Source organism: Bacillus rossius, chromosome 17 (assembly GCF_032445375.1).
Source record: "Bacillus rossius redtenbacheri isolate Brsri chromosome 17, Brsri_v3, whole genome shotgun sequence".
NCBI classification, from domain to species: Eukaryota; Metazoa; Arthropoda; class Insecta; order Phasmatodea; family Bacillidae; genus Bacillus; species Bacillus rossius.
In genome coordinates this window covers 15,279,000-15,306,791 of record NC_086344.1, presented here as the reverse complement: position 1 = coordinate 15,306,791, position 27,792 = coordinate 15,279,000, and the positions used below count along the sequence as shown (strand labels likewise).

The 27,792-nt window shown below is 37.1% G+C and overlaps 3 protein-coding genes across 3 annotated transcripts in view; 1 reads left to right on the top strand and 2 right to left on the bottom strand.

Annotated features, from left to right (window-relative positions):
• Positions 1-19,038, top strand: part of LOC134540738 (H/ACA ribonucleoprotein complex subunit 4) — a 49,349-nt gene extending 30,311 nt beyond the window's left edge. Inside the window, exons 9-14 of the mRNA XM_063383635.1 lie at positions 4,929-5,047; positions 5,724-5,827; positions 11,923-11,983; positions 13,880-14,023; positions 14,750-14,851; positions 15,068-19,038. Of these exons, the coding sequence (XP_063239705.1) occupies positions 4,929-5,047; positions 5,724-5,827; positions 11,923-11,983; positions 13,880-14,023; positions 14,750-14,851; positions 15,068-15,124 (587 nt within the window). The 3' untranslated portion in view covers positions 15,125-19,038. The remainder of the gene's footprint in view (positions 1-4,928; positions 5,048-5,723; positions 5,828-11,922; positions 11,984-13,879; positions 14,024-14,749; positions 14,852-15,067) is intronic.
• Positions 8,346-10,284, bottom strand: LOC134540740 (uncharacterized). The gene is made up of 2 exons (XM_063383636.1): positions 9,753-10,284; positions 8,346-9,420 (listed from the first exon to the last, which is right to left on the bottom strand). Exons 1-2 carry the CDS (start codon positions 10,111-10,113, stop codon positions 8,660-8,662), a joined length of 1,122 nt encoding a protein of 373 aa, XP_063239706.1. The 5' UTR covers positions 10,114-10,284; the 3' UTR covers positions 8,346-8,659.
• A 1,287-nt stretch (positions 19,039-20,325) lies between the features above and the next one.
• LOC134540736 (ATP-dependent helicase brm) overlaps positions 20,326-27,792 on the bottom strand; it is a 91,191-nt gene continuing 83,724 nt past the window's right edge. Inside the window, exons 24-26 of the mRNA XM_063383633.1 lie at positions 27,338-27,464; positions 25,375-25,552; positions 20,326-21,720 (exon numbers count right to left, since the gene is read on the bottom strand). Coding sequence (XP_063239703.1) covers positions 21,551-21,720; positions 25,375-25,552; positions 27,338-27,464 — 475 coding nt within the window. The 3' untranslated portion in view covers positions 20,326-21,550. The remainder of the gene's footprint in view (positions 21,721-25,374; positions 25,553-27,337; positions 27,465-27,792) is intronic.

Here is a 27,792-nt window from a genome sequence, read left to right as displayed (position 1 = left end):
AGAATGCGAATAGTTTCGAAGTCAAATAGTTGTAATATATATATATATATATATTATGTTGCTACACTGAACAATGGCGGGTTTTTATATATTTAGTTTATACAAGATATTTTCTGTGAATGAAACCACAAAAAAAAAAAGTTCACTTAGTATTTTTAAGAGTTATTGAGGACATGAATTTTTATTTCATATATAATAATATTTAATAATAATTATCTATTTTATATTTGATGCAAATATTGGTCCGAATATAAGGCGACCATTTTTACATAAACGAGAAATGAGAAAATTGGAAGTCGCCTTATTTTCACACCCAAGACGTCAGCACCGCAAACATTAGTTCCAAGCTGAAAGCTACAGTAGAAACATTTTTAAACAAAATGTTCACGATTTTTATATTAACAAAAACTTCGTTAGCTCACAATGGGAAAACGATAAATCCACCCAATATTGCAGTAATTCACAATTGTTTAACGTTGAAAATTAAAATATTTGTTCTTAAGTAAAAATGTGAATGTTGAAGCATCTCAAAATGGAAACATTTTATTACACATATCATATTTGTACTTTGTGTACAATCGCGTGTTAATATTTACGTTAATTTCATTTCAGATTTTGAACGGAAAATTTGTACTAAAATATCACAGCTATTTTCAGAACGATTGTTTACGTTTACAAAACATTTCGGATGTAATGTTTGGAAATTCATGGCTGCCAACTGTCTTTCCACAATATTTCTTTGTTGTAAAACGGGCATTGCCGAACACGCACGAAGACGCCATATTTACAGGAATTTGGTACGTTGCTTCAAAAGCTATTTTAATAATTTCACAGTAATCCACTCTTTATTTATGTAAAAACCTCTCAAACAACATAATTATCTTAGATTATTCTTTAAAATTCATAGGACAGAGACTCTCTGTCAGAGAGTAATATGGAAAAATATTCGCGGTCACGTCACCGAAGTTATTCATGGCCGTATGCTTCACCATGGCAGCTAGCCACTTGTTTTGTTCCGGCAAGCTGCATTCTTTGTTTGCTTTGTTACGTTTAACACACTACTAAATAGTAATACGTAGCTGTGAAACGGAAAGTTAAATGCGGTATACATAAATGCAAAAAGGATTTATCAACACAAAATGTATGTCTAATGAATTTTCACATTGATTTCTACCAAAAATATTTTTACATTTGTTTGGCCTCCTGAAACTGCAGGTCGCCTTATATTCGGGCATACGGTATTCGCAATTTTAAATTTTGCTATTCGACTTACGAATGCGAATAGTTCGTCAGTTACTATTCGCAACTATTCGTGTTTACGAATATTCGCACACCCCTAGTTATTGTAAACAACTTGAACTACAGTCTAATAATTGTAATATACAATGGGTAAGTTTTTGTTGCGGAAAACTAGCATTATTATCGACTATCACATAAGGTTGCATCAAGAAATTACCGTTTAACAATGTAAACATGCTGCTTTATTTTGTTCACTTTAGTTTATAGAAACATTTTTCCACACTTCACTTTTTTTCTCCCTACTCGCCATCTCACTATAATTATATAAAAATGACTAAAAACCAATTCTAGCACATGTGATTTTATTTATGTTGACTGAATATATAAAATTATAAATACTTTTTCACTTTTCACGTCACATACAAATAACAAACGGATAATGTTACCAAAGACGCCCATAACGAGTTTGTAAAACGCAGTGATAAAAACTATAAGGTATTGGGACCACGATTTTGAACCGCTACTACGACTCGAAAAGATCGATTGTCATAGAATCCACTGCAACTGTTTGTGGTATTTTGATTGCGTGCCATCTATTTTACGTATCTGGCTATAGGTAATGTACAAGGCCACTAAACAAAAGACAGAACAAAAGACAAAACGTAAATAAACGTGTAGGAAAAATATTTTTTATTGTTCGAGGCAATGAGTTTTATTAAACTTAACTAACAAAATATCTGTAATTATCATATGACGGAGTTAGATGAATTTTGTAATATATACAAATATTACCGTATTTCGTCCTAAAATGTGTAACAAAATATTACACGGTAAAAACCTACTTTGCGCCGGGACGTAAATAATCGGCAAAGTAATCGTTAAGATAATCGCCGATTACGATTAATCGGTAAGTACCCATAATCGCCGATTACGATTCATCGGTATCCGCATCGGTGCACCACTAGTTATTTGTAACAGCCATGTACATATTCAGCAATATTACAAACATATTTACAGCAATTTTCCACTTGATTCTGGCACTTTTATTCACATTATGTGTGTTTAGTATTTCTTTTGAATTGAAATTAGCAAATTTTTATAATGTATAATCTAGCAAGCAAGCTGTTACTGTGTAAACATGGTGATGGATCAATTGGAACTATTAATTCAAACATTGTTGCAACTAATGTGTTCACATTGTCTGTACCATAGCAGTTCTCTTGGTTTTTTTTTATTGTTGTCCATGGTTGTAGGTACATATTTTCCAATACTGTTATATGATACGTAACAAACAGGTAACTGTGTCTTACATGTTTAACATGTTTAACATGTTTAATTGTGAGTAGTGAATTAATTTTGTTTATTGTAGGGATGGTCGGGTACCCGAAATTTCGGGCAGTGTTTCGGGTATCAAGTATACCCGAAATTCCGGGCGGGTATTTCAGTGCCCGAAAATATCGGGCACCTTGGAAAACGGCAATACCGCACGGCGCAAGTAAACAAAACTTCTTTTTTTTGGAACGCGCGGCAGCTGCAGGAACATGCCACGCCGCCGCCGTCCCGGCACCAGCCGGTGAAGTGAGTGTGCGTGAGAGATAAGATAAAGAAGGTGCCCGGTCAGCAAGTGTGTTTGTGGGAGGGGGAGACATAAGAGAGCGAGCCCTGCAGCAAGCGGAAGTGGTCAAGGTCATTTACCGTTACTCTCGCTGGCTGACTAACGATGCAGCTGGTCGCCCGCCTCTCTCTCACACACACACACACACACGCGCGCTTACGCACGGCGGATGCTCACTGCTCAATAGTCACAAAGTAGTGTTCAAGGCCGGTGGAGCTGCTTGCTGTGTGCGAGAAGGATTATAAGCTAACTTTAATTACACACATTGTAGTTGCGTGGCATTTGCAGAAAGTGGTTGTGAACTGTTTCTATTTAATTCATGTCATTATTTTACCAAAATGGATACCAGTGGAAGTGTAGGTCAAACAATCAACATTGACAATGAACCTTCAAGCAGCTACCCAAACACAATTTAGTTAATAAGCACTTTATTTCCAAGATTAATATGCACTCTATTTTTTAGTTTAATGTTTAACTTTCATATCAGTGCGGTATAGTAAATAAATAAAAACAGTTCAGGTTTGTCAATGCAAACTTAAGTACGACTATTTTATGTTCAAAATTTATTTCATTAACTGATTTTGATGCCCGACCGAGATTGCCCGAGCCCGAAAATTTTGGACAATTACCCGCCCGAGCCCGCTCGAAGTCAAATTTCTCTGCCCGACCATGCCTAGTTTATTGGTTATATGTTTAAAATGCTGAATGAAGTACTTGTTTACAATCGTGCCTGTGAATGTAGTTACACCACTGTTAATAGTTTTAAATTTGAACTGCTGTAAATGGTGTGTTTTCTCAAAAAATTTACATTCTTCCCAGCTCTAGTCTTTATTAGTTCTAGAACATGAAACAACCGCAAATGTGTGAAGAACCTGAACGTCAAATATTCAAAGTTTTAAAATTTTCCTGGAGAAAATTTGTCTTTGATTTGACTTTCCGAAGCTTCGATTACCTCTACCATTTGATAGTATTTTCCTCTTTAATTAATTCAACTAAAATCGCTAAACTTTATGTCTAGTACATACTTATTTACCCTAATTTGTACCTCGGAACCAAATGAGCCTTACAGTTAAATTTGGGATACTTTACGAGAGAGTAAAAAAAGAAACTATTCAGTGATACAGTTTTTTACTGCAACCTACATAAGCATGTGGCCAGGAAGAAGGAACGTACAATTACTTTATTTCAAATAAAGGACTTTTATTCAATAGCCACAGGTACTTACGTTGTAACTGGAATTGCATTTGTCTTGACTCAAGACTTTGAATTTAGGCATTAATAACACCGCCTTAAGGTTTTAGAAAATTTTTGGTAAATCTTGAGATTTGCGAAATATGAAGGTGTTGAGCGGTTTTTAAGATGTTTTTGCTAAATCTCAGCATTTTTGTTGAATGTCTGAGTATGCTGTAAAATAAAAATTTTTTCCACGTTATTATACACACCATTTATAAAAGTATAACGCATTACGCCATAGGTCTAATTTCAATGGCTTAAATGTAGGACATTTTTCCTATCATAGTGCCAACCAGTAGTATTGTAATACATTGCTCTCTGTTCTGTGCATTGCAACACACCTTGTATTTTGTGTTATTTTATTATTTAGTTAAAGAACCTGATGGGTTTCTTGCGTAAAAGTAAAACTGCTACCTATATATATTTTTTTATCTGTTTACCTATTGAATACAGATAGTATTAAGAAACAAAGACAAAAATGACTATTGGGTACGGGACTCCTAGAACTTATTTTACTCTGATATTGCGCACTGCGTTTATTTTTTACACCAATTTTTGGCACTGCTTTTGGTCAGTTTCGTTTAACCTTTGTCCCTGTCAATAGATAACGAACTTTTTGTGACATAGTGTGCGTTAAAACAAATATCACCAAATTTTACTTAAGCTCATTTGGCTCGGAGAAACTGGTATGAAGTTTTCACCCAAGTACCGTGGCACCGTTGCACGGTGGCTTGGGTGATTGGCCGAGGGGAGTGTTGTGCTGTGGTGTGCGTGGCGACTCAGGGACCCGCGCCGCGCCGGCCCGTGCCGTGCGTTGACGCGGCGCCCGTGCTGCTTTCAGGCGTAGCCCTCATGACGACAGCCACCATCGCGAGTTGCGATCACGGGGTGGTCGCCAAGATCAAACGCGTTATTATGGAGCGCGACACGTACCCCAGGAAATGGGGGCTGGGGCCCAAGGTAGAACAAGTTTCCAGTATTTGGTGAACGTGCTGGAATGAATGGAAAAAAATAATAATTACGTACTGGAATATTTGTGTGGTGTGTATTGTTATAGAAATTCAGTTGTGAATGCTGACCTTAACCAGTAAAATAAACTTTGTGTGTGTGTGTGTTGTATTTTTTGTATCCCTTTATTACTTTGCAATATATTTTTATACTACTGTGTGTTTATTGAACTATATTTCCTCAGAACTATAAATTATTGAATTTTTCCCCCCTATATTCTATGTAGGTTATAAAGTTGTGTGCCAATATTTATAAAAAAATGTAAATGTTGGTTTGTTCAAAAGCATAAATTATCGAAAGTTCTTCACTGATTGCTTTGAAATTTCGACACAACATTGCACGTGTTTTTATATATCTATGTCACATATGTGATAGGTAAAAAACATAGATTTTAAGATTTTTACTATTTTCATTGCTATAGAGTGACATATATAGACATATATAGATGAGGATATAAGTTTATAGAGGAGAGAGATAGAGAATTAGAGCGATATTGATATGCTTTGTATATGTGTACCTAATTCAAACAAATTAGAAAAAAAAAATTGATCGAGGCATTGCAACATATGCTGGACATTAGCTAGTTTCTCTATAAAAAAAAAAAATGGTGTGAATGTAATGTTTTTAGGCGTCTATGAAGAAATCCATGATCAAGCAAGGTCTCCTTGACAAGTACGGCAAACCGAACGAGAACACGCCTAAGGACTGGAGTCAGAGCTTCCCGGACTACAGGTAACACTTCACTGCTTCCTTGCTTCGTGTGGGAGTGGCTAGAGTGAGTGAAGATTTTGTACTTCATTTCAGCCTTCATTCGATACGAAGTGCAGGTGACTTGCTCACTCTGTGTGAATGTCTGTCATGTTACGTCACTCAGCTTTGACAGTTATTCAGGAAAGTAATTTTGTAGTTACAAATGTAAAGGTTAAAAAGTTATAAAAATTAGTAATTATGTTATAAATAGGGACTGGAAAATGTCGTCGTTTTGAAAGTGCAAAAAGCGGTGGTTTGAATTCTTAAAAGCGGTGTTTTCATTTCGGTGTTTTCACCAATGTGATTTTTTTGTGGATTCCCAAAATTAACAGTCAAAATTAATATGAACATTATATATTGATACAGAGATACTTGTAAAAACATTCTTAAAGCCTTTACAATGAGGAAATTATTATTTACTTATCGTCATATCTGTACATAATTTTAGCTTCTATATTTGTTAGTAATGCTCTTATCAAAAAAATTCACAGTTTCCTGCTTGTCACAGATCATAAAACACAATACATAATATTTACAGCTGCAAAGTTGAATACATATGTAACACTAAACACATAGACATGGCATACAACTAACACACTAAAACAGTGTTCAACCTTCAAAATAGATTTCACTGAGAATAGCTACATTTTCAGCATTAAGGCGCTGTCGTTGGTCACTTAGAACAGAACTGTACTTAGAAAAAAATCGTTCGCAGTCTGCATTTGCACATGGCAACCATACACTTTTCAAAGCACCCTTAGAAAATTCTGGATGATTTACAGAAAGAGACAATAATATTGCAATCAAATCCAGTGATGCATCACTTTTGTCTCCTAACTGTTTCTTCACCAAGAACTGAAGCTCTTTATAGCCGTGAAGCAATTGACTTTCATCGCAGTCCTTGAACAATGCCATTTTCTTCAATTTTTTACCAAGATCTTTTGTTACTTCCGTAATTAAAATCTGTGCAGGGTCAAAAACACTCAGTTCAGAATAAAGATGACTTGCAGGATCACTTGAAATTAAAGCTAGCAGCTTAGTGTATCCATGTGATGCAGCTTTTACTAAGGCAGATTTAACCGGAGCTTTTGCAACATCTCTCCCACACGACTGCAGTGCTAAACTTGTTTCTTCGCCAAAATTTCCTGCTTCAGCAAGCTGCAAAACTTGCTCAACTTTGCGTAGGTTACCACACAAAATGTTGCTACAAGGATATGACGACCCTTCCAACAACTTCGTCAAGTCAACAATTCCCTTTGCTGTTTCTTTGATGAAGGCAGCCTGCACCTTAACATTAAAGCCTGCCCCACACGACACCCATTTCCTTAGCAGTTTTCATGTAATTTTTATGCTAGCGCGCCTGCTCCCGTGTGGGTAACATTTCAGCACCCTTCCAAGGGGTCTGGCTCTGGGTATAAAAGTTTTCATAACAGAAGTCTTAGCCAAAACCGTAATAGAACGTGTTCTATTTTTCTGCTATACCCACGAGCTGGAACCGTCAAGATGGCGGACCCACGTGTTGCAATATAACCCCGTATATAGTCTGTATTGTCAACATTAAGGGACGTAACAAATGTAATTGTATGCCAAATGAAACTTTATAATAGTAAAACGACTATGGAATATATTTGTTAAGCTGAAATTGCCACAGAAAGAAGTAATCAGAAATTTTAAAATACGTTATTAAAATACGTTGCATTCTTTATTAACCATTATCTCTTTTATACGTAGAAGTTGCGGTAGCGTAGTGGCGAAGGGCACGATGGCAGCGATAGAAGGGTGATTTTGAACGTGGTTCGAATCCACATCAGTCCAATTTTTTTTTAGTTTTTTTTAAATAACAGATAATTACATTGTACATACTGTGCTTTCTGCAAATATAAATTATTAGAATTAATTTATGATATAATATTATTAACTACATTTAGGTGTCTCAGTCCATTGATTTTATTCATAGTACTACGTACCTAGATTAATTTTTACTTTTAAAAAAGTGAAGTAAAATCACATGTTCACAAATAATTTAAACCAAAAGTTAATTTTATAATTAAAACGCCAACGTTTATTAAGAAACGAGTGTCCATAAATTAATAATGAATAAACTGATACTTCATAGCGACACACCTGTGAGGGTAAAAAAAAACATGCAAAATGTTTTTCTTCACCTAAGATTTAAATTTATTACGCGGTATGTGCGTGTTTATTTGTCTCACTGGGTTACAAAAAATATTAGTTACAATTCCTCTAATTATGTAGTTAAATATATAAGTAATCAATAAATCTTATATATAACATATATGAATCGGTAGCATTTTTGTACTATTACAATGAAATTAGCTTGATTAACTGTATAATTAAATTAATATTAGAATTTAAACCGTACATAAACTACATTTAGTAAACCCATTGTCCCTTGTATCATTTAAATTTATATATTTTTAGATTTTGAAATTAACCTACAACTTAAAAATATATTTGAAATTCCAAAATTGCTCTTAATTTGTTTTTAAATACTAAACCAATTTTGTTATTTATTTGCAAATGAAAAATATAAGATAAAATATCAAATAATATTTCCGCAAGTTACATAATTTTTAACACAAACAGGTGTAACTTTCACTTTTTTTTCAGTATTTTGATAAGTTGACTACGACAGGTTTATCCTCCCCTGATATGTTTGCTTTGGTCGGCAACTGCGTTGGCTGGTTTTCTGTTAGCATTCTAGGTATCGTGTGTATGGAGTTAAGAAATCTTTCTGCGGTTCTGCTATACAAATTTTTATGAAAACTTTTATACCCATGGGTATAACAGAAGTTATAGCAGAAAATGGGCATCGTGTGGGGTGGGCTTAAGGACCTGTTCCTGTGACAAACTTGCCAAATACTGAACTCCAACATTGCTAACTGATGCTATGTCGTCACTCTTCATGAACTCAACAATAGCTTCTATGAAGTCGGATACATAGGCTACAGACTCGTACCACGAAGACCATCTCGTGAGGACTGGCACTGGGAACAGTGGAACCCTTCCAGCTTCATATTTATCATCCAGAAATTGCCGGAACAGATGCTTTCTCTTTCGAGTGTTCAGGAACGCACTCTTGATTTTGGAAGTGGCATTTTGAAGTTCAGGAAGGTGCTTTCCCAGAACATTCAAAATCAGATTGAGTTTGTGCGCCCAACACTGAATCACTACAACATTGTCCGACATCAAGTTGGTAAGTGTGTCAAAACACTTCCCCATGTATCGGGCTGAGTCTGATACTAAGGCCAGGACACTGTCATAGCTAATGTTATATTTGTTCAAAGAATCAAGAATAGCTCTTGAACAACTTTTTGCATCAGCTGTTTCAAGAATGTGGACATCACCTACTACGATTTCAACTTGGTGACTAGCTTCTATAATCTTGAAGATTATAACGAAAACACACCGACCTTGTTTGTCTGTTGTTTCATCGCAGCATACCGCAAGGTGCTTTCCTTTGACCTTCTCCTTGATGTTTTCTTCCCTTTCCATATTTAATCTGGGAAGGTGCTTTTCTCGCAAAGTCTTTACACAAGGCAATGCGCCAGATCCTGAAAAAAAAAATTTCCTCAAAATTAAGACCACCATTAGCATAGTTTACTGGCATAACGATGTACTTCAAGTTAACTGTTGTTGTATATTGGGTCAATTGCAATTTACAATACTGGACATTTGTAGTTCAGGAAAACGTTTTATTTCCTAGGTTAGTACTACACTCGTTCAGGTATTAAAAAAAAAAAAAATGAAAAGTTTGTTAGGTTAGGTCAGCTACTTTTAAAAAAAAAGTTAATTGTAGTGGGGATGATTGGTTAGTTCAAGTACATTAAAAACAGTCCGGTATCGCAAACTACAATAGACCTGTTATATCTGAATTTTTACTTACCTTCAATAAATTCATTCATGAAGTTCACCATGTGTTCATTGTTAAGTTTCTCAAGTGGTATGTTAGCCTTTACAAATGTTTCTGTGACACGTTTTCCAAGATAATCTGCCGATTTTTTGTCTTTGACAACTTTATTAAAGCATGATGCAACTGATGTTTGTAGTTTTGTAGTCTCTTCTTTTGTTGCTGCTAATGACGCCACGTGTTTTGCCGACTTTAAATGTTTTTCAATCGTGTCTTTTCGATCCCACGAAACTTTCGTGTTGCAAAAATTAAACATAACCGTGCTATTATCTGTACAGTAAAACCCCTCCTTCTTGTACTGAAATGCTCGATCCCTTGCACTTAATTTATTCCGCATTTTTACTCACTCACTAGTCACTATCCAATTAATAATCTTGTTAACTTGCCGATTTGCCCGTCGGAGTAGAAGCCAAAGTGAACATGACGACAGCAGCAGTTGCACACCAGTGAAAACTATTCTCTTTCAAGTTAATTTTTTTTTCTTCCGTGGATCCCAAGGAATTAAAAATAAGTGTTTATATCCCCCGCAGTCACCATGTAAATAATTTTATCTTTTTTTACCGTCACTTTTTGCCCGATGTATTAAGTAATTTTATTGTTATGTTCTCCGTAATTACGTCCCAAAGTCCCACTCAATGGCGTGTTAATTTTAATCATGAATTTAAGTTACTGGCTAGGAGCATTATCCGTAGGCCATAGCAGCAAAAAAAATGGCTGCGATGACTGGCGAAAGGAATGGTTTACACCGGCGGACTTTTATTTAATTCAAATGAATCAACGTCACGTTAAGTGTTTCATATTAAAGCGGATGTTAGTTAATAAATAGAAAATCGTAAATTACTTAGCTATGATTAGCATCGCAAATTATTATAATACATAATAATAATTAATTATAAGTTTTATCCTTCATGTTTTTTTTGGTTAGGACATTTATTTCCTTACATTTTTTTTATTCAAACGAACATATTGTTTGTGAATTGCGTCGATGCGTGTTACTGCAACTTATTTTTATGATTATGATGCTAAATTTATAATAAATAAACCTTTTCGCGCATAGTTTGTTAAAATTCGTAGAAATTTCGTTTTTTTCGCAACAAATGGTATTTTTCGCGTTTTGCACTTAATTTCGCGCGAATTCGTGAAAATTTCGCGATCGCGAAATTTTCTAGTCCCTAGTTATAAATTAAAATGACCTGGCTCAACCATCGTCGTAGAGGCTGTTTCCAAGAGAATTAACTAGTTCACAAGTGATGTAGGTTTCCGACAAATCAATGAGAAGGAGGTCATGAAAAATACATAATTAGGCATTGCTCTTTCCATGTGAAATTTAACTTATTCATGTGTATGTTTGTTAAGTCCTTAAGTTTATTTAATGTGTCTAATTTACTTTGTTAATGCTACAATACTGCATATTATGTGACAGCTAACACAGTTGTATGAACTATCAGAGAGTTACGAATGTTTCTAACGTGTATATAATTGTTGTTACAGTTCCACTATTTCATAAACTAGATTTTTTGACACTTCCACTTTTCATAAAAAAACTCACTGAAAACCAACAGGTTAAATCCTAAATTATACTCTTTGTTTGATTAGGAATTAATTTTGTGCACTCATGAGTGATATTTACTAAAGATAGATGTTTCTTCACTTGAATCATGTTGACCATCTGTCAGTGGTTCTTTGCATTGTGAGTTAAAAAAAAATATTGGTTTTAATTATAAGCAAGATGGCTATAGTGTTTTCTGTCTAGTGTTGATTTGTGGTGAAAAATACATTCTTGTATCCAGTAAAATGTGAATTTGTATAGCTAAACAGATTTACTGGATTTCTCAAACCTTTGAATACCATTTTACCTCTACCGAAAGATAGTAGTATTTGGCATGAACTTAACCAAATTTTTTTACGCATGTTCAAATGTATTCATGAGTATTATTACTGATAGTTGTGCGTAGAAGGTCGCAACACTGTATCCGACCCATTATTAGTTATGTTCTATCTCCTTATAAAGAATACCTTAATAATAAATAATTATAAAGAATAAAGAAACACAAATTTTATCCCTTCAGTTTTGTTGTGTACAAGTTTTGCTGCAGTATGAAGAGAACTGTCACCAGTGCAGTAAGAACTGTCGTCTCCTTTTCAGTGTTGCCAAGAGCGGAGCCCCAGCCAGCAGTTCGAACAACGATGATGGATCATCTAAAAAGGTATGTGCAGTGACGTGTGATGTTCTGTTCTCGAAGAACACTCGAAGGTGTTCCAGACATAAAAAATATATAATTTGTATATCTGTGTCGGCGAGGCGGGATGATGGTGCTTCTAGCGCGGTGTCTCCTCTGGACTGGCGCGCAGTCTTCTCCCAGTGCATATGAGCGGTGACCGTGACATTATAAAAACTCTGAAAGCTGACCTGATTGGGTGTTTCTGTTTCTTACTTTACCAGGGTGTTCATGATCTGTATCTGTAAAGTCAGGGAGGTGGAAATTGGTCAGGTAAAGTCAGGGAAATTTACTTAAACATAGAAAAGTCGTGGAAATAGTGGAGACAGTATTTTTAACGGGGTAATGTCACGCTCCTGTATGCCGTCACCCAGACTGTACTGGTTACTGCTGTGTTCGTCTGTGCTGTTATTACTTTTTCCATAGCTGAATTCCTTCCACAGAATTCTTGTGCTGTCTGATATTTATAAGTTTCAATGTATTCATCTGTGCTGTGGTGTTGTCCATAACACCTGTTTAGGTTCATTGTTGGGTATATTTTTGAAATCAGATGATTTAGTCTTTTCACGTGACGTCTAATAAATCGATAAACGCCGGCTGCAGGCACGAAAAAGGATGACTCATTGTCCCGTTACGCACATTGTCCCGTTGCGGCGTGTCCCGTTACGCTCATTGTACGCTTGCACCGCATCTATCTCTCTTCCACTCGATTGGAACAACCATCGATTTTACTTTTTCGAGGCACATTAAACTTGAAACACTCCCATTCGTTTCCTACTTTTCCTATCATTGTCCTATCCTTAACAGAATAACACAGATTGGAAGAAGTTAAATAGCAAACATGTATAAAAGTTATAGTGAAAATAATCTGTTCGTTAAAGTAATAAACATATTTGAATTAATGAGTGCAAATAAAAGTAAATTCATCAATTAAATTGTAGATTTCATTTCACTCCTTCTTTGTATCCATACAAAATAGTGATAATTCAATAACAATGATTCAATTTTATTCGTAAAAGTATGCAATCATTTCATCAATGTTTTGTTATGACGTCACGTTAAACTATCGTCTGTAAACCGACTTTACAGACAACAAATTTTTTCTAAATGACGGTCGCACAACAACTGCGTTGAGAGGGCTGGGGAAGTGCCTAGTTAGTTGAAAGGGCTAGATGAGACCTCGTGAGGCGGAGTGGTCGGGCGGCATGGCACGACAGTGTTGCACGGCAGTGGCGTCGCGCCGCTCGTGTCGGCAGGCCGTGCACAGCCCTGATAACGGTGTGCGGTGCCTATGTGCGCAGGGCGGTAACAGTACGTGCAACGAGGCAGGCACAGGCTGTGACTTGTGAAATGCAAAATTCAGATTCAAATTAAAATGGTTATAAAATTTAAAATATTTTCCTTTCAACATTATTTTCAGTTAACTAACAACTCCTTATAAACACTAATTAAATTATGCCATTATTCAACAATGAGTAGCACAATATTAAATTATACCTCACTTAAAATCCCACCCCCCCCAGTTAAATAGCTTTTGACTCTTAGAGAAACATTTGAACCCTTTCAGTATATTCGTCCAGTGAAGTGGACAGTTGAATTTTTTATTTGTCTCTTATTAATTATTACAAAATAATTATACTTTAATATTATAAGTATAGCGTAAGATTATTACCGCACAGAAAAATTAAAAAAAAAAAAAAGTTTAGTTACAATAAAAAAATTGTAATTAGGTATATCTTAGGAATTGTGACAAGTGTGACTAAAGGGGTTAACAGATTTTGCATTTGTGCTACATAGTAACAGTTTATGAAACTTGTAGAATATTGTGTGTTCGGGCAAGTGATGCCAGTGGTCAGTCCTGAGGGGTTTTGTTTTGTTTCCCAGCGGAAGTTGAGCGAGAGCTCCAGCTCCACGGCGCCGGCGGGAGATTTGTCCGCGAGCGGGAAGAAGAAGAAGAAAAAGAAGAGGAAGCAAGGGGAAGAAGGTGGTATCGATGCAGGCCTGCCAGTTGTCAGCACCGAAGAAACGGTGAGCATCCGGTGCATTCGGCTTGCATCGGTAATGAGCTGACCAACTGTTTTGGGGAAAAAAAAATTTCGTAATGAAGAGGACTTTCTAAAACTCTTGTTGTTATTGCGCGATAACTGAGTGGACTGTATACTATACAATAACAATTTAACGGTGAGGCTACACCATAGTACTACTCACCGCCATGATGAAAATACGACTGACTTCCGGCTGGAAGTCCAGGGCTGCCAACTATTGGCAAAGGATGATGAATAATGGCTGCCACTACACAGCAGCGCGGGAAATACAAATTTGAAGTATTCAGAGACTTCTCAGAAGCACTGATTACGTTGAGGTCTAATAAATGTTACCGACACAAAATAACACACACTAATATACAGTCTGAACACTTGTGTTGTTACATTATTAATGTCGTCGCATCATTCAAACACACCCAAATGTTTGCCAACTTATTTTCATTTTGAGTAAATCTGTTTAAGAGATTCATATAATTATTTACTACTTATGTTGTAAAATTGCAACATGTATCACTGTTGAAATTGATAAATTTTGGGTGGAATATTTAAGTATAAAGGTACATTGTAATATCATATGTGCTGAATATGTTATACGTTTATAACTACTAGGTAGTGTATTTATAACTGTTGTTTTAAAACAAAAATTAAGTTCTCGAGATATTAGTCCCCAGTTATGGTGCACAACTGAACACATTGCTCTTGTTTGCAGTCTGTAAAAAAAGAGAAGAAAAAGAAGAAAAGCAAAGAGAGAGAAGAAACGGAGACAGAGTTGAATGTTTCCGAGCAGCAGGACGTATCCGCGCAAGGAGAGGTGAGAAATTCATGTTATTTTTTTTTTTTTACTTAAAAATTGTCACAAGTAATAACTTTTAGTTAGAGCTAGGCAGGATATAATTTTTGGCTGGGGAAAATTTTGGGGCAGGAAAAAAAAATTCCCACCACTGTTATTAGTTTTGAGTATGAAATGCTTAAAATGGTGCATTTTTTGATTGTGTTCAGTGAATCTTATGATATTTGTTTGTTGCAGACACCCAAGAAAGAAAAGAAGAAAAAGAAAAAGAAGGATAAAGACACCAGTGATTAAAAATAAGTGTAATTCTTTTTTTAAAAAAAAAAGAACCTCTAATGTTCTGTGTGACACATGTTGGAAGATGGTGCAACTGTGTGAGTGTGTGTGTGTGTCTGAACGTTGTTTTAGAAAGATATTTCAGCAGGAGTTAGTACTTTCGTAGTGAGTTGGTTTTGGGTGTCGGCCCGATACAGCGTTGCGGTTGATGCGAGTTCTACAGGTGCAATTTCTCAGTGCCATTTTCCAGCCTCTTTGAGATCACAAGTCAGGCCCTCTACCTCCGTTGATTCGACTAGCATCAGGACGACAAACCGAACATTGTGCTGTTCAGTTCTGAAACTTCAGCCGTTCATGTAAAGTGTTTACCTTTCAGCGTGATGCAGAACATTGGCGAGCCAGGTTTTTGTTTTAATGTCGCAGCGTAACTTCAAAATAAAAGTCGTGCCCTATTGGTTGATATATTTGTTGCAGCAAAATGCAGTGATTAGAAGGACTATGATGCAGATTGTGAATTAGCGTTCTAGAACTTATGAAATGTTTTTTTTTTTTTAAGCCTATATGTGATTAAAGTTTTACGTTTTACATATCAGTGGTTTTTGTACTCTTTGTGAAAAATTTCTTTAAGTGCACTTTGCGTGTATATTTGGAACATAATTTATTTAGGCAGAATTGCATGCCTGAAAAGTTTTTAGTATATTTTTTCTTGTAATTTTTACTAATCAAGCAGTAAATGTCAATTGAATAACTTATGAAACTTGGCAATGATCCATCAAATCACATACGTATAAAAAAATTCTTTAATCACAGTATTTTCTTAAGGCACAGCAATAATATAAATACTGTTGCTTTAATGCTATTCTCCGTTCACTCTTAGCTGAGTTCTGAAATAAACAAACACCGCCGTATCACTGCGCCGCGTCAGCAAGTGATAGGCTGAATTTATCTGGCGCGCCAAGCACTAGTTGCAACACGCACACTTCAGTACAGTCGGTGCTAATAAAATAACGGAGACGTAATATAACAGGAAGCACCGTAGCACTTTGTTCAGCGTAGGTGGTTCATTTGCGAAGAAAAAACTGCACTTTACGCCTAATAACCGTCTTCACAAAATCATCACAAGTTTTTATAACAGGATACTCAGGTTTCCTTTTCTTCCCGGAAGATGTTAATGTCCCGGTATCCTGTAATTCTTTCCTTGCACGAAGCACACTGCTCTTCGAAACACGCCTAAATTCCGCATACTTGCTGACACATTAAACTGTATTGGAAATTAATGATGAATCGCTATAATGCTATATATCAACAATTGTTATAAAAAAGACAGTGTAAAAATACTTACAAATGGTACGTAACCAAGGGACTATTTCTTGTGCACGAATAATGTGCGCGGCGGCCGGCAGCCAATGAAAATGTTTGTTTACAAGAGGCTTTGTTTATTCCAAAACTCAGGTAAGAGTGAACGGAGAATAATATGTTGTAACCATATTCATTATGAAGAGATCTCTTTTTATAAGTTATATTATGTGTATTATTCAAAAGGTGAAAATATTAATTCTGATGATATTTTTTAAACTGCCAAAAATAAAATAGCTTTTTAATAAATCACTCAAAAATTGTTCAACTTGTAGATTTTTGTACTGATAAATATCAAAAAGAAACGTGACTGCTACAGGATTTCCAAGTTCATAAAATATCAGGAATTTAACTTGTAATATTGTTTCACATACACATAGTAAAAACTCTACACAAACAATTCTGAGTTTAAAATACATATGCACGAGAAAAAAGATTTAGTAACTTATAAAAATATTGTCAAATATTATTTTTCCAGCATGTATTTTGATCATGTAATTCTAGTAAAGCCTAATGCTTTTCTTGTCAGTTTAATAATTTTTTAAAATTTATATATTAGCACTTAAATTGTAAATATTCTCAGACATGCCAACAATTATGATTCAATTGTAATTGCTACGAATTACCTCGTGTTATTACGCATTTACGATTGCCATCATAAAAATTACTATTTTTCGCGAAAACTGATGATTTTCGGAAAAATTTTTTTCCGTACCTGTTCAAATCGCTCTACCTGATAACTTTGATCACTGAAGATTGATTATTTCCGCGAGTGTTAGTTGAGTTTCATTTCATAACTTCAATCATACAAAATCGACAGCTACGCCTTCGATATTATCATTTTACACAAAGGGAGGCCATTTTCTTACCGCTAGTGCCATTGTCCCACGCGGTCCCACACTATTTCTGTTAAGTCTTGTAAAAATTATTTTGGGTTATTGTTCCGCTTATTTGAAGAAATGGTGTACGCTTACGCAATTTGTGTTGTGTAACTGATGTTATTGTGCATCAGAAAGTTTGTTTGTTGTAAGTAAAAAAAAAAGATGAAACAATTTCTTAAAAAAATGGAGATAATGCGGGTGGTGATGGAAGTTCTAGGAACCCGAAGATTGTGCAAAAATACAGAGGAGAATGTACAAATGAGTGGCCATGTTTACTTCATTCATTGAAGTCTTCATCTCACGTGTTTTGTGTTGTGTGCACTCGTGATTTTTCTGTGGCGCATGGTGGAAGGGACGAATGCCGCAAACATGTGAGTAGTAAAATGCATGCCGACTTTGTTAAACTCCGAGATTCCAACAAAAGCACGACGTTTAGTTAAAAACTCAGAGGAGAAAATGTTGTGACCCATGCCGAGTTGTTGTTTACAACTTTTCTAGTAGAACATAACCTGCCTCTTGCTTGTAGTGACCACTCTGGCGAACTGTTCAAAAAGATGTTTCCAGATTCAAAAATAGCTACTAAATACGGCTGTGCTAGAACAAAAACTGGAGCAGTAGTTAAAAGTTTGGCGAAATCAACAGATGAAAAACTTACAGAAATAATGAAATCCCAACCCTTCTCTCTCGCTACAGATGGTAGTAATGATATAAATGATAAGAAACTGTATCCAGTAGTTGTCTCATACTTTGATATAGAAATGGGTCATATTTCAACTGTCCTTCTTACTACATATCCAGGAATCACATGATAACACAGGGGAAGGTATTTTAAATTGCTAGAGGGTGAATTGAGGAAGAGGGAAATTCCATGGGAGAATTGTGTGGGTTTTTCTTGTGACAATGCAAGCACCATGACTGGTGTTTGTTAAGGTGTAAGCTCATTTCTGTCCAAAGTAAATAAAAACATTCATATTCAAGGCTGTGCATGTCATCTAATTCACTTAGCTGCTCAGAGAGGTTGTAGAGGTCTGGAAAATGTCAATGTCGAACAGTTTTTGATTGACATTTATTATTACTTGAAAAAAAGCTCTAATAGACAGCATATTTTGAAGTTGTGTCAAAAAGTCTTCGGCAAAAAGCCTCATAAAATTTTGAAATATGTGTCAGTTAGATGGTTGTCACTTTTACAATGCATTGATAAGAGTCTTGGAGCAGTGAAACCCACTGAAAATGTACTTCGGAGAAATGGACCACGACATGACTTCGAGGTTTCATAAAGTGAAAGAACAGTTTGAAAATCTCTCTACCAAACTTTATCTTATGTTTCTGAGCTCTCTTCTTCCGCTTTTCAACTCTCTTAATGTATTCCTTCAGCAGGAAAACCCAGTCATTCATCAATTGCATTCCAAGTTTAACAGTTTTTTTGTTTATGTGATTGTTCGGTTTGTCAAAGCTTCTTCAGTTCCACAGTCTGAGAAAGATTTGTTTCAGGTGAAACTTGGAAGCGTTAAATTGCATAAAACTGATGCTGAACTTGTCATAGGAGCAAAAACTAGAGCTTACACGAGGGAAGTTAATTTAACAGAAGAGAGATTGAAGCTGTTTTATGCTGATGTAAGGTCATTTTACACAAAAGTTTGTGACTACCTCTACATTGCTAAGAAGTGGCCAGTTAAAACCAAGTTTTTAGAGCATGCTGAAGTTGCTGATGTTGGTAAACGAAAGGACAAAAGTTTTTCATCTATTGAGTTCTTGGTTGACCAGTTTCCAAAGGTGCTCACTCAAGATGAAACTGAAGCGTTGGAAACAGAGTTCAGTCGTTTCCAGTTTGATTCTTTTTCTTTAGAGAATAGCGACAGGATTGATGAAATCTGGTTTAAGATATCAAAGTTAACAGACTCATCTGGAGTGAAAAAATATTCTTCTCTCAGTAAATTGATGATGGCACTACTACTCATTCCATATAGCAATTCCCCAACAGAAAGTGTTTTTAGTTTGGTGTGGAAAAACAAGACATAGTTCAGAGCAAATATGAATACAGAACTTCTCTGTGCTCTGTTAGTTCATAAAATGCAGCTAATATCCAAGAAGAAATTGTGTCATCAAGCGACATTCACAAAACAACAACTGCAAGATGCGAAGCGATCCACTAGGCTATACAACTTGAAGTGTGCTACTGCTGCATCAACTTCCACCCAAAGTTCTTCCATTGACACTGCTTTGACAGAAGAAGCAGTTGATGACGAGAATCTATAGGCCTAGGTGGTAAGAAGAATTAGATTTATGTTATTTCAAATGTTTTCCGTTGTTAAATGTTTCCAGTATGTGTTCCTGAGTCCTAGTGTTCTGTCAAACTCTTGATGTACGTACTTGTACATATTCATTAACAATTAGGGGCCTGCTGCTTCCCTTAAATCAACTATAAAATAAAAATAAAGTTAAACTTTGGCATAATTTAGCAGAATGTTTGATCAAAAAAATGTATAATTGATATTATTAATTTTACCATGAAAATTGCTTAAATAGCATCATTTTGCACATTATAATCAAAATTTTCCGGGGGAGGACCTCTGGAACGCCCGCTTATTCGTTGGGAATGGTGATCACTCATTCTTGTATGTTTATAAACCATTACTAATTACTCTTTCTGAAAGTTGGCATCTCTGTATTCTTTGTAAATGTTAAAATTCAAAAATATGACTATTCATGAAAGAAATAAGTGAGCTTTTTGCATGTCGCAAAAGTTTTGTCACGTATGTACCTCTCAAAGAGAGTTGTTACTTTTTTTTTTTTTTTAAATGAATTTTCTGGGTAAATTAATGAAGCACAATTTAGCTATATTGCAACTGCTTAATGTTACTCAACTTCACATGAATTTTCCCTAACACTAAATCCCATATTGGACTTTTTGGGGTGGTTAAGAAGAGAAATCAGAAAGGAAAAAGCATGGTAGGAAATCTAGTAAGCTTTGTATAAACCAAGTTTAAATTTAAAAGTATATTTATTGTAAACATTTCTAGAGTACAGAGACAGCTGCAGTGTGAAGGTCCTTGCACTTAGTTCCAAAGTATTTCCACTACTTTTCATGATGGCAAGTGGCAGACATGTAATCAAATAAACATTACCATAATAGGAATATTCTCATTTTGTTGATCAAAATCACTTATGACAAACTATACAGTTTAATTTACAGCATACAATTTAACATAAAATCTGGATTTTTCAAGCCAAATATAAAAACGTATTTTACAGAAAAGCCTCAAAGACACATTGGGGAATCCAGAAACACAAAGTGCAATAAACTAACACAATACATAAATAAATTCTCTTCTGGAAGGTGCTCAAAAATGACCAATCTCACGCACGGATTATGATTTTACAACCACATTTCAAAATGATTATCATAGTCAACACAACATGAATATGATTTAGACGCTTCTTATATTTACTCTATAATATTGATGAATAGAGATAAACATTTCTCATGGAAGTATACACCTTTTTCCAAGTAACTGAACAGCACTGATAATTCATTACCTACAATATCAGAGGATTATTTCAACCTAACATCTACATGTTTAAATAATTTCAAGCTTTAAATATGTTAGGATCATCCATAGAACATTTAATGTTAGTTGCTATCAACTTGAGTAAAATGTCATCAATGTATTTAAATGTGCTCCAGTAATTGTGCAGCCATTCACGCATGCTAAAAGTATTTTGACAAGACACAAATCAAAATTAAGAAAACAAGAAAGTAGAACCTGGGTCTCGCCGGTGACAGTTCAACCAACGACCTTTCAACTTGATCTTCGCCTTCACAAGAGTAAATTCCCGCCTCTTAAGAAACACAACAGCAGTGAATACAGTCGAACCCCACCACAGTTTCCAGATGGTCGAAAGTGGGGTTAGGTCGCTAACCTGTCGACACTATTTGCTTTTAACCGCGACATCACTACAATGCTCGGAGCACAGGCACGCTGCGGTCTGGCTCGGCCAAGGAAATGATCTCGCAGCTAACGTGCACACAATCATTATCATACAAAAATATTTTTCTGTGGCAAGGTTAAACTGTATTTATCATGAAAACTAAACGATCCCAGGCGTCGAGCATGCCAACTACCGTACCAGCCACAAAACACAGATGAACAAGGGGATCCGTCGGGTGGGGTGAGACGCGGAGGAAACGAGAGTGGAGGGGGGACGTTCAGTTGGCGGTGCTGGCCTCTTCCTCCTCCTCCTCGTCGCTGACGTACTTCCTGGACGAGCGCTTCCTGCGGCCGGAGCCGCGGCTGTCCGACTTGCGGCCCTTCAGCTTGATCTTCATCTTCACGGACGTGTCCGCATCCGACACCATCTCCTCGTCCGCCATCTCGGCTGCAACGCGACACCACACGCCGACGTCTCATTGCAGTCACTGACAATGTAGCACCTGAAATGCCAAACTTGGAAGGTTTTTTTTTAGGAAGTTGCATACCTGCCAAATTTTACGGATTGTCCGTAAGTTTTACGGATTTTAATACCATTTTACGGTTTTACGGACGTCTTTAATATCTTACGGATTTATTTTTGCGTGGTGGTTTATTACCGTTCACTCTGTACCGGCCATGTATACCTGCCAACTTTTACTGTACCGGCCATGTTACCGATGCACCGACGGAAGGCGAAATGAAAACAAAACAAGAGATAGTTATTTGTATATGGTTTGGAATGGACGGTTTACAATCGTTTTCCACTTACCGCAACAAAAAAGTGCTTCCTTAAACAGAGGAACGGACCACAATTGTGACGTCAGCCCTACCTCCTTGGTCTGTTCCTTGTTCCTTATATTATCTCCCAAAATGGCTGACTATTTTTCGTAGTTCCAATGTAGTGCTGCGCAACCGTTTTCTTTTCGTGTGTATTTACGTGGTGGGAACCATGAGTAAGCTAGCCAACAAGAAATATATTCAGACTTACTGTCCTGCGTATAACAATGAATTCCCGTGTATTCTGAAATCGATAAAAGGAGAAGTTTTTGTGTTTTTCACCAGTACTGCACACACGGGGTTGGAAGTGACGAAAGCAGAATGTCTCTTTGTTTCGTTTTTTAATTAACATAATATTGCATTAAACGCAGCAGACCACGCTGGTGCATTATTTAGAAAGATGTTCCCGGACTCTGAAATAGCAAAGAAATTTGCTTGCGGCCGCACTAAAGCAACATGTATTTTAAATGAAATGGTGTGTGATGTAACTTCTGAAGTTGTGAAATGTTTGCAGGTTAGTGCATTTTCCATTGCCACAGATGGAATTAATGATACAGATGAAAAGCCTGTACCCGATTGTAGTTACGTTTTTTGATAATGATGAGAGTAGAATAGTTAGTAAGGTTCTCTCAGTGCCTAAGTTAATCGGTGATTCGACTGGCAAGAACATAGGCAATATGTTGCTTTCACAGCTGAAAATGAAAAAAGTACCTCTAAAAAATTCTGTCTCGTTTTGTTCTGACAATGCACCGAATATGGTTGGTGCTAAGAATGGTGTTGCAGCTTTGCTGAAGGAAAATCATGAAGAAATAATAGTTATTGGGATGTCACCTAATAAACTTGGCAGCAGAGAAGGCTGTAGCAAGTTTGCCACTAAAAGTAGAGGACATCCTGATAGACATATTTTACTTTTTAGAGAAAAGTGCTAAACGAAAAGAGAGCCTGCAGAATTTTCAATAGTTGTACAATAAAGAGACAAAAATTTTTTTTTGAAGCATGGCTGTACGAGATGGCTATCACTTGGCAGAAGTTTGAAAAGATTGATGGATCAGTGGGCACCATTACTTAGTTTTTTTAAACAAGAGGTGTCTGCAGCAAAGAAATCAAGTAATGCCATTTCTCTGTCGTCATACAAGATCCCATAAAATCCAGAAACCTGCAGATGATCCTGTTCCATCAAAGGGAAGTGAAAAACATGGGAAGAGAGTATCCGACGTGGTTGCAGACACAGGCAAGTAGCAGTAAATGAATTGCATTGGATGATAGATGTAACAGTGCTCCAGTTTTAATAAATAGAATCTGTCTTTGAGCCGTGAGAAAAAATTATTTGTTTCTTTCCTCTAAACTGAATTGTACATTTTGTACATTCCTTCTAAACACGATACCTATGTTTGACAAAGTAAACGTTTTACTTCAGTCTGCTCCACCACAAATACAAATTGTTCAAGAAATTCTCACCACATTACTGAGAGATCTATTATCAAAATTTGTAAAGCCAAAAGTTGTGAAAAGTGGTAATATTCTTCTGCTAAAGTACCATTTGATTGAAAATCAAAGAGAAGATGATGAAGTAGTTGTTGGGAGTCTAACTTCAGCTTTAGTGTCTCAACTAGAAAAAAAAAGAAAAAGTACTGTTTTTTGCTTCAGTGCGGAAATATTTTGCTACTGCATGCGACTATATAGTAAACAAGTTTCCCCTCCAGAGTGAAGTTCTGAAACATGCAGAAGTGGCTCGACTAAATGAGTTTGAAATTGCACAGTTCTCCTCTGTTAAGTTTTTTTGTGGAAAAGTTTCCATTTATCCTTCCTCTGAAGGACAATGGAAATAATAGATTCATCAATGGATGAAGTCCAGCAACAATTTGTGGCACTTCAAGTTGATGATATTTCATCTATTCTAGAAAAAGAAGGCACTGTTGATGTCAAGTGGGCTGAATTATCAAGAGTTCGTGGAGTAGATGGCTTCCTGAAGTATAACAGACTGTCAAAGATAATGCTATCAATTCTGTCAATCCCCCACAGTAATTCAGAATGTGAGCGCATTTTCAGCATGGTCAATAATAAAAAAAAAAAGAACAGAACCCAATTTAGGTCCTCCATGTCATCTGAAACTTTGCAGTCTATTTCTGTGTTGAAATCAAGGAATTGTGTTTGTTATGAACAAAGGTTTACCTCAGATTTATTAGGTAAAGCAAAGAAGGTAACTGCTGCACATTCAAAGTCTTAAAATTGCATCAAGGATGATAATCAGGAGATGACTGAAACATGTAACAAACATGTGATAAAGCAAGGTATGTCTTTAAGTAATCTTGTTCAGTGAATACTATTGGCACATTCTGGATAGGATTAGTTTCCCAGTACATTTACAATATTGACTGTATGAGGTTTTCATTCTAGGCCATCAATTTGCCCTTCATGTCATTAGTAAATTAGCAGAAACCAAATGGAATAGAAAAATAGAAAATAATTGCACATAAAGCATGTAAAAAATTGCCGTATTTGAATTACGATACATTTTCCCAATTTAAAAGTTTTCTTGATGACCAAACTAAAAAGTTGGCAGGTATGAAGTTGATAAACCGTTCCTTAAAAAAAAACTTATGTCGCTGGAAACATTTGCTGGTTTAGTATGCTGATATAGGTTATGCATCTACAACAGTGTTGTTTTCAAAACAGCACATCTGCAAAAATCAAACTTTGCATTGAAACACCTGGTACAGATTCTTCAAAGCACTCAAGGAACACCTTTTATCTTCATTTCTCTGCCAAATAATGCTACAGTTACCACTGAAATCTCACAGTTGCCCCACGCACTGGGAGAAGACTGCGCGCCAGCCCAGAGGCAACACCGCGCTAGAAGCACTTACCATCCCGCCTCGCCGACACACACACACCCCTGATACCTAGGCAGTGGCGTAGCCAGGATTTGTGTATGGGGGGGGTGTTAAGAAGCATGCAACCCCCCCCCCCCCCCCCCCGGTATTAAAGCTGGGAAAATTTGGATGTTAAGGTGTAAAATAGTGCTATTTTAGCAGTTTTCGGTACTTAAATTTAAATATTGTAATGGTAAAAATTTTATTAATTTTAATATGAATTTTGTTTGAGTGATGAATAAGAAATTAATTAAAGATTTTGTTCAAGGGGGGGGGGGGGGGGGGTGGTTGAACCCCTAAAAACACCCCCCCTTGGCTACGCCCCTGTACCTAGGCGGGCCCTTTCAAGACATGATAGAAATGGAAATTTAGTTAAAGTAAGTAGTATCGGCCGAGACGACCGGACTCACGCCGCAGCTTCTCCTCGTCGTCCGACTCGCCCTCCTGCTCCAGGCGCTGCCGGGCGTTGGTGAACACCGACTGCAGCACGATGGAGTCCTCGTGGATCAGCGACGCCTCCTCGTTGTACGTCTGCGCGTTCTTGCACAGCTGCATGAAGTCCCTCTCCAGCTCGTCGAAGTTGCTGAACTGCAACGCGCCGTCGCTCACGCCTCGGACAAGGGTCTACACTTTCATAAGTTCAATTTACATCCGACAACACTGATTCCACCGATACTCGGATTGTGATGTACAATGCGTTTTTACAATTAATATAATTTTCAATAAACATGTCCAGGACAGAAAACCTAGCAACAATAAAAATTAATCAGCAATGTAAATGCAAAAAAAAAATAAAAGATCAAACAATTAACATTAAATTTTTATAATTTTTTTTTGGTTTACGCATTTCGGTAGTTAAACATCAAGTATTGACATGATTTTTCAGGATTATTTCAGTGCTAGCACTATTTTCCATAAAACATTGTTCCTATCAATGACAAACTAGTTCACTGCAGGGTTATAGTGGGGTTCTTGAGGAACAATAACGTGGTTAAGTATATCGATAAAATTCTCAAGTTTGACATGCGACGGGCCGTGCACGTCAATAATCCCGAAGCCCTTCCAAGAAGACGTGTGTGCGGAACGGCACAGATGGCCACAGTAGCCAGCGCCACCTGTTGTCAGGTCCACCACGCCCACGTCTCTGCTCTGGTTGCCTGGAGCAACCATGCCGAGCACCGCCAGCCACTCACAGCCAGCCGAGCAGGCACGGCACTACTGCTGGTTGGAGTGCCTGGAAGCGACCAGCGATTCCCGGAGTTCCTCCCTTCTTGAGTCACGCCCAGGCCCTCAGGACAGGTATATAAGGCAGGCCCTTTCAGGAGCTCGAAACATCCCGCGACAATGTCCAGCAAATAAGATTAAAATCCATTTAAAAGTCGAAACATTACTCAAGTTCCCCCCAGCCAGGTACTTTGCCGGCCAAGGGTTGGGGGAAGCTGTGCCCTTAAAGGGAGGAGGTCAGTGGCTCATGGTTCTAGGAGCTCTACACATCCACGACCACCTTCCGCACACCGGATATAAATCCGTTCACAAATAAAAACGTTTACGAGTTTTCCCAACCACGTGTGAAACACCAGGCGGCCGTCGTGGTTTTCCATACGGTTCGCAACAACTCTAACCCGAGTTTAACAGGAATAATCTGATTGTGAGGTCTGCCGCCATTCCAGTTCGCTCTGTCCAGGCAGGAGTCAGCAAGAGTCAGCTGGCGATCCAGGCCGGGAGGCGAGTGCCAAACAAGTTGGCGATCTTTGGGAGGGTCAAACTTTCTGTGCCACATAGTTTGAGTGTTCTAGTGTGGTAGAGTCCGCTTGCTGGCCTGGGTTCGGCCGCAAATAACAATTCAGATCGTTTCAATAACAAACTAATCTGACTACGACTGTCAGCATTCAAGACCGTCGGCGACCGCGAATAATTTCGTGAAGCAATCGCCCCAGTTGCCTAGTGTTCTCGTAGCACCTGCTACGATGTAGCCAGGGACAATTTCATGACCTTTCAATCTTAAAACATTGTTCAAACAGAAAATTATTTCAGTGTGAACGAAAGAGAAGTGTTTATTCGTGCAGCTGTTCCTGGGACTGTACGAGGGTATGTACGTCGGCAAGTGTTGGCAACAGAAGAATGAAGTTCAAAGGACATGTACCAAACTCTTAACTTCAATTGATATATACAAAAAATCCTTCAGAAATAACTACGTAATTTCATTCCGTAAAATTTTTCCTTCCAATCTAAAGAAATCATTTTTCAAGTGTTATGTGTTAAACCTGACTGCACATAAGAACAGTATCAGTGTATGCTGGGATTGGTAAAACACTGCAGCCGGTCGTGTGGCGTCTTCCAACAACATCCGGCACAGAGAAAGAGTAGCGGTACCTTGCCGTCCTCTATCCTCTGCAGAATCTTCTTTATCTCGAGGGGTTTCTTGATGATCTCGTAGTAGTCGGGCAGCTCTCGACGAGACGGGAGCTTCATGAAAGGCTCGCTCAGCACACGCCCGTCACTGTCGCAAAAACAAAACCGCGAAGCTAGCGCACATGATCCTTAATTGATTACACGAACATGCATTTTATTATTGCGAAGTTTAGTTTCCAATATGAACATTTCGAAGTCAACTTCCGACATTCACGCCCGGCAACCACTGCAAAGAATTTCAACTTTAATATAGCCTATCTTACACCTGATCCACCAAGACAACAAATACGGTACATTACATCGAGCAGTTGCACATTTTTAACATCTTATGGCCTGAAAGAAAACGATAAGCAAGCCTAAGTGTTAGCATCTTGAACAGAGTAACCTCGTGACATCCAACCACGACCGAGTAAAAA

What these genes read in the sequence shown, in the direction of transcription:
- LOC134540740 (XM_063383636.1), bottom strand. Translation starts at nt 10,113, where the DNA reads ATGCGGAATAAATTAAGTGCAAGGGATCGAGCATTTCAGTACAAGAAG. An exon ending in CATGAATGAATTTATTGAAG is followed by an intron (nt 9,421 to 9,752) that starts GTAAGTAAAAAT and finishes TTTTTTTTTCAG; the next exon opens with GATCTGGCGCATTGCCTTGT.